The sequence below is a fragment of the Nannobrachium achirus genome (genome assembly GCF_963921795.1).
Source record: "Nannobrachium achirus genome assembly, chromosome: 24".
In the NCBI taxonomy this organism is placed as follows: Eukaryota; Metazoa; Chordata; class Actinopteri; order Myctophiformes; family Myctophidae; genus Nannobrachium; species Nannobrachium achirus.
This window is the reverse complement of record NC_137831.1, coordinates 33,000,170-33,007,895: the sequence shown is the minus strand read 5'-3', so window position 1 is coordinate 33,007,895 and position 7,726 is coordinate 33,000,170. Positions and strand designations below refer to the sequence as shown.

Genomic DNA, 7,726 nt, shown 5'->3' with positions numbered 1-7,726 from the left:
TTTGTAATTCTTTAATGCCACATTTAGCTACTACTAGGGGGCGGCCCAGCGTCTAGTCGGCGACCTGGCCAACTCGGGAACGATGTAAATAGGGAATGAATGCCCCGCCCTTTAATGCAAACCCCATTATACCTGTTGTCATAGGACCCGTTTTGACCATCTGTTTGCCTGTGTCCATTTATGCCCATATATAGAGATATCTGTATCTGTCTGTCTGTCGGCGTCCATTTTATGTCCATATATGGAGATCACTGCAGATACAGTTCTGGGTCCATTTTATGCCCATATATGGAGATCTCTGTATCTGTCTGTCTGTGTCCCTTTTATTTCCGTATATGCCCATATATGGAGATATCTGTTTATCTGCGTCCATTTTTAGCCCATATATGAGATTTTGTTTTTGTTTGTTTCTTCTTTAAGCAGAATACGCAGCCTGCTTAAATCTGCTTCATTCAAGTCATCCTCCCAGTCCCACGCTTTTTTGCTTGTCTTAAGTTTGTCTTTGTCTCTTTTATTTTCTTTTTTGGAGCGGGAGAGTTCAGCTTGAGTTTTTTTTTGGAGAACCTGTTTTTTGTCAGTCTTGTGCTGTTGATTTAGCTTGTCTTATGTTTGTCTCCTCCGTCTGCACCTCAGCCAACCCAGATCTCGACTACTGATCCTTGTTCTCTTCAGCAAAAGCTGTAAAGTCATTTAAATCTGCATCATCGATGTCCTCCCAGTCACACTATTTGTTGCTTGTCTTATGTTTGTCTCCTCCTCCATCTGTTTGTCTGTGTCCCTTTATGCCCATTATGGAGATCTCTGTATCTGTCTGTGCCTCCGACTGTGTTGCAGACAGTGCCGGTTCCCCCTTTAATGCAAACCCCATTATACCTGTTGTCATATGACCCGTTTTGACCATCTGTTTGCCTGTGTCCATTTATGACCATATATGTAGATATCTGTATCTGTCTGTCTGCGTCCATTTTATGCCCATATATGGAGATCTTTGACCATCTGTTTGTCTGTGTCCATTTATGCCCATATATGGAGATATGTATCTGTCTGTCTGCATCAATTTTATGCCCATATATGGAGATCTATGCAGACCCAGTGCCGGTTCCGGAAAACCCTGATGTCAGACAACAGAATCCGAACCTTTCGTGCTGGTTCCAGAAAATTGCGGATGGGGTCGGGTCGAGGCCAAGCACTGCACTACCTGCTGTGGCGGGGAACGTGCGTGCCGAATTTGAAATCGGGAATGAATTTCCCACCCGTTATTGCAAACCCCATAGGACCCGTTTTGACCATCTGTTTGCCTATGCCCATATACAGTATGGAGATCTCTGTATCTGTCTGTGTCCCTTTTATGCCCATATACAGATATACATCTGTCTATCTGCGTCCATTTCTTGTTGACTCATGTGGCGTATATATACAGAGATATGTCTATCTGCGTCCATTTTTTGTTGATGTCAGAGCCTTTTATGAAGTGATGTCAGCACTTGCGTCAGCGCTTGCGCCGGTTTCCTCCGAAACACCTGATGTCAACAATCAGCTCCGCATATGGTGATTCCGAACGTTTCGCGCCGGTTCGGAAAAAACGCGCGTCGGGTCGGGTCGAGGCCGGGCACGGCACTCCGCGTCGCGGCGGGGAACGCGCGTGCCGAATCTGAAGCCGGTGGGACGAACGGTTCTCGAGATACGCGGATTACATACAGACAGACAGACAGACAGACAGAGATTTGTCGCATTTATAGATAGATGTCCCTGAACTTCACATGGAAACTGCTATCCGAGCTGCAAGCATTGGGAGAGGGGAGCGCTTCGGCTCTTTCGCGACTAGCACAGTAGCTATCTTTGTTTGATGAGACCCGAGAATCAGCTTGCTTCGTCGGAACTACTTGTTGTATAATAGAAAATAGGAACCGTTTTGGCAACGACGTTCAACGATTTGTTAACCGCCTCAAACATTTCAGTCAGCAGGGGAGTTAAGTTGTGAGGATGTCCCTAAATGGTCTGGCAATTAGATCTAGGCCAGCCCAGAACTGCAGTGGGTTTTCTGAATGAGAGGATAAACGAGCAAGAAGGCACGAGTGCACGATTGCTTACACAGTAAGGCCACGGTCTGATCGTATGTTTGAAAGCTGCTTTCACATCGACACTAACGTACGTTCACTCAGAAATGCCACTGGAATTTTGTTACCATTTTGTAATGGAAATGAAAGGGATGAGCCATGCAGTATATTTTTTTCTTTTTTACTTGCTATAGCTGTAAAACTCGCGCTAAGGCCCTAAAGGGCGAGGTCGCTCCAATTCTTGGCCATCTGGCCAGTGATGTAAATCGGACCAGTTACCCATAGCCATATATGGAGACTCATACATATGTCCATACATGGAGATCCCTATCTGAACCAGCCACACATATATGGGCCATGCCTTTGCCATCTGGCCAGTGATATATATCGATGACATCAGGGATCTTCATATATGGGCATAAAAGGGATACCCATATATGGACTTTTACATAGGTGATGTGATGTCACGTGACATCACTTCCTGTACTGACGGATGTACAACACTTCCTGTAAGGATGGAAGGACAAGCTACAACATTTCGCGTGTTACCTAGTAAAGGCATGAAGTACTAAGAAAAGCCTGCATTTGCACAATGCACAGCTATTAATTTGTCACTACAGTGCTCAAAATAAACTGTGCTAAAAAAACTTGAAACTTACTTTGTACTGTGCTTAAGGGAACTTTGAAACTTTGCTAAAGAGAAAAACATTCTGAGAAAGCTATTAATTTGTCACTACTGTGCTCACTGCGTGTATTATTGTAATGGATCGGTAGGTAGTAGGTACAGTATTGCTTTGCACTTGAGCGAGCAGCACTAACGTTCATATGCACTTTCATACTTAAGATTATTGAGTGCTTTTGTGTGCCTAAAGAAAACAGTTTTTGTTTTTCTTTTCTTTTGTATTATTACTATTATTATTAGGTCATTTTGTGTGCCTAAAGCAAGCAGTGTGGTGATTACTTTACTTTTTATTGTGACCTTACTATCAGAACCGTCGCATCTTGTCCGTGTCTGTATGGGTAACGCTTGTCTTTTTTGTTGATTGACTCTCATGCTCTGACATCAAGCTCTGACATCACTGTGATATCAGGGGAACAAAATATATGGAGATCCCTGTGATGCCAGGGGAACCAAATCCCTTTTATTGCCATATATGGAGATCCCTGTGATGCCAGGGGAACCAAATTCCTTTTATTGCCATATATGGAGATCCCTGTGGTGCCAGGGGAACCAAATTCCTTTTATTGCCATATATGGAGATCCCTGTGATGCCAGGGGAACCAAATCCCTTGTATGCCCATATATGGAGATACGGAGATCCCTGTGATGTCAGGGGAACCAAATCCTTTTTATTGCCATATAGATCCCTGTGGTGCCAGGGGAACCAAATCCCTTTGGCCACAGTGGCGTCAGTTCAGAAAAAGCTAATGTATGGCAACATGACTGGTGTGCACGCGTGCAAGACACCAGTCATGTTGCCATACCTTAGCAACAGGTATGATACATTTATTTCAAGTAGTACATTCAAGTGCAGCTAAACTTGGCATGTTAGTAAACGTGCCACAATTAACAATAATGAATTGCAGCTGACCTGCGGAACCTGAGAATATACCATTTTGTCAAGATGGGGAGAGAATATAATTATAATACCTTGTTAAAGTGTCCATTTTGTAATATTGTGTATTTGTAGTTATTTTACTGTAATATAACAACATAATAACCAAAACAGATAGACAAAGAGACATTCATGGATTTATATTTTAAAGTAACTTTTATTTCCCCCCTGGACCCAGGGTATGGCAGCTGCATACCCCTGCCATACCCAATTGACGCCCCTGTTTGGCCAGATAAGGGTCCCCCGCCTGAGGGTCCCTGGACCCCACTTTTGAGAACCCCTGGCTGGCCTATGAAGACGTCTTTGGGGGTTTAGCGGCCGGAGCGGAAAAAGGCTGGACCTGCACCTGCTCGAAGGTCCCGTCGTCGCGCATCAAAGCCAAGGCAAGCTCCGCGGGATCCTCGGGTCCCGCTGTCTTGCCGGTGAAGCCACAGTCCTTCAGCAGCTGGCTGTCCTCCAGCTCCGTCCGTCCGTCCTTCTTGTAGAGCCGCTGCTCCTCCGGCGCCCTCTTCAGGATGCCGTCCACGGTGCGCTTCAGGTCGTACACGCTGGACGTCTCCTTGGCGTCGGTGAAGATGTTGGTCCTCTGGCGTCTGATTATGAAGTACACTGGATCCATCTTTCTCTTTAAGTTCCTCTTGGAGTTTCTTCTCGACTTCCTTGAGCGTTCAACAGCCTGGTGTGTTCTGAAAGACCTCAGCGACCTTCAGTTTATATATACCAGCTGAAGACCTGACTCATCGTGACATCATCATCGATGATGCGTACATTTCCCCTTATATGGTGCTGGCATTTCTCCATATGGTGCATTGCTATAGTTAGCTAAAGCAAAGCACCTTATATGGAGATGTCATATATAGGCATATGGAGATATATGCACCACATATGGAAATGTATTCAGAAAGAATACAGTATGGCGCTTGTATTTCCATTATGACTGATGCACTTTGGAAATTAAGCTGTTTAACTTACTAGTAAGACACCTCAGGGCCAGTGATGTCATCTGGCCAGTATATCGGACCAGTTACCCATATATGGAGACCCCTGCATGATGGTCAACAATGTTATGTCAAAACATGCCCATATATGGGCATTACCAAATATGAGCATTCCCAGATATGCCCTTAATATTGATGACATTGGGACAGGGATCTCCATATATGGGCATAAAAGGTATGTTAATTAGTAAAGCCAAGCAGGGCCTTGGCAAGTTAGGGCCTGGGTTTGATGCCTGGGGATCTCCATATATGGGCATAAGGGGGTACGCTAACAGGGAATCATCTGGGAATGCCCATACATACTGTATATGGACATTTTATTTATTGTATCCTTTATTAATATATATGCATATACATATATGGACTTAATATTAATGTTTTCGGGGAAGGTACTAAAAATGCTGGGTTAAGAATAACCCAATTTGGATCGTTTCCCAACCCAACGCTGGTTAAATATGGGACTGACCCATCGCTGGGTTAATTTAACCCAGCGTGTGAGGGTTGTTTCATTCAATCCAACATTGGGTTGTTTATTGGGTTGTTCAGATAACCAAAATTGGGTTATTCACATAGCCCAATTAAGGGTTACAATAACCTAACACTGCTGGGTTATTTAAATCTTAGTAATTATTCATTATTATTACTATTGTAATGGTTGTTCCCTTTTATAATTGACATTTCATTGGCACAACTGATAGTCGTCAATTTAATTAAATAATCACATTATCACAAAGCATGGTTCAGCATGGTTCAGCCTATGCTAATCTTCTCTGTAATGTTACAATTTGAACAATGTCAACTAAATCATTGACATTGCTAAAATGAGACAATAAGATTAGCATGGTCCAAGAGGCTAAACCTTAATAAGAGTCCTCAAGGGTTCTGCTTTTATTTCACCACTAGGGTGAGGGAACCCAACAGCTAATAACCCCATACCCAACAGAAATAACTCAGCAAATTGGGTTATCAGAATACCCATTTGCATGAAAACAACCCAATTAAATTACCCAACAGGCTCAACCCAGCCAATACAACCCAGCATTTCTAAGTGGGTGTAAATCAGAGTAAAGCAGGCTCTTGGGCCAGTTAGGGCCTGGGATTGATGACATCAGAAATCTCCATATATGAGCATAAAAGGGATTTTGTTTCTGGGAATGACCATATATGGACTTTTTATTTTATTTTATCCGTTTAATAATAATATGTATCCATATACATACAACATTATGTTATGCCCATACATGGAGAACCCTATCTGAACCAGCCACACAGATATGGGCCATGCTTTTGCCATCTGGCCATTGATATATATATTGATCACATCAGGGATCTTCATTTCAGGGGAGCGTTCTTTAGGTTAAATATACTTTATTGACAAGAATGGCAGATGAGCGCAGCAACAACATAGCATATACAGCAGCAGGATAAGAAGGGCAGCAGCACGATACATAGAGGCAGCAGCATACACTAGGCATAGGCATACTAACAGCAGCAGGAGAGCGGCATGGCATGACATATATAACTGTGATACTATACTAAAGCAGCAGCATACTAACAGCCTAGGAATAAGAACAGCATCTATAGTAACCTAAGCAGGAGCATAGCTTTGGCGATGGATTCTGTATTCGGGTCATTTCCTGCAGGCCCACGATCGCAAGTGTACCATGTACGGCGAGTACATGTATGGCCGATCGCACGTGTACCATGTACGGTGAAGTACAAGTATGTATGGCCATGTACATCGTGGGCTTAACATATCTCTGCAGGCAATGACCCGAGACCCCCAACACAAGCATATCCCCCCAAAACACGCAAGTGCTCAGAATCCACTGCCAGCAGCCAACCAACGGTGAGGATGGTGGAGCTCTGCTGAAAGTTTTGCGATTTTATTAGAGCGCCATAACAATTTATATAATTAAAGCTGCAAGAAGTTTACTGCTAAGCGCGGTGTGCTCTATCCTAAAGGGACACCCCAGCAGCCACCTTGCTTTTGCATAATTCAATACGTGAGAAGCGCTGCATATAAGCAGCAAATAAAACGCGCAACCTATCAGGGGCGCGTGCCCCGAGTAATCGCAGCAGAAGCAGCAAATAAAACACGCAACCTATCAGGGGCGCGTGCCCTGAGTAAACGCAGCAGAAGCAGCAAATAAAACACGCAACCTATCAGGGGCGCGTGCCCCGAGTAACGCAGCGGAAGCAGCAAATAAAACACGCAACCTATCAGGGGCGCGTGCCCCGAGTAAACGCAGCAGCAGCAGCATAGTGAACCCCTATGGAACAACCCTGCTAATAGTGCCTGAAGCACTATTAGCATCAGCAGCAGAAGCGTTTACTGAAGCGCGTCCGACTCCAGCTTGGAACAATCACGCTTCGGTCAGTCCTGTGTTGTGTGTGCTTGATAGCTCGGCGTGCAGGATCTTGAGTTAGCTGAGGGCACCAGAAGTGCTGGTGGTGTGGCTGCTCCGATCCGGAGAGAATGCAGTGTGAAGAGGGGCGGGCCGCAAATCTGGCAGCTCTCTCCGGGGGTCGTGTGACGAGGACGTCGGGCAGACAGCCCGGTGTTCAGCATGGACATGAAAGGACAGAAGGGAGAGTTAGTTCTCGCGACTGTCACTGGTGTACCTTCCCTGATTTAACTGCGAGCTGCAATCTCAGAGGCCATGTGCTAGTCACATCTTAAGCCTGGCCTTGGTGACCGCATGTGCTTGCTGCAGAAAATACAATCTTAGCTTTAGCTGACCATAACAATGAAACCACGCCTAGGGTTGCTGACTTTTAGGATCACAGAGAAATTTTCACAGCCCACAGAGCACTCTGCTGCAGAGTCTGCTGCTGCACATATAAGAATCTCCACGAGATCCACGTCTTGACCTTTAAAGGCAAGCTATGCAAGCCTAGAGAGCGGCTAAAGCCCAACATTCAGTACAAGCAAGTCGCTGCTATGTAACTATGGTTGCCTATTATTAGCAAGCTTAGAGAGCGGCTGAACGCTCACAGAATCGAACAAGCAAATGCGTTGCTATTTACCTGCTAGAGTGTGGCTCCTCAGTGC

General features: G+C 44.8%; 1 protein-coding gene across 1 annotated transcript; it reads right to left on the bottom strand.

Moving 5' to 3' along the window:
* Positions 1 to 3,962: 3,962 nt before the first annotated feature.
* Positions 3,963 to 4,292, bottom strand: LOC308280230 (elongin-B-like; the record flags this gene model as incomplete). Its single annotated transcript, XM_080720491.1, has 1 exon — positions 3,963 to 4,292. The coding sequence occupies one exon, from the start codon at positions 4,290 to 4,292 to the stop codon at positions 3,963 to 3,965; it is 330 nt and encodes a 109-aa protein (XP_080576617.1).
* Positions 4,293 to 7,726: the final 3,434 nt, after the last annotated feature.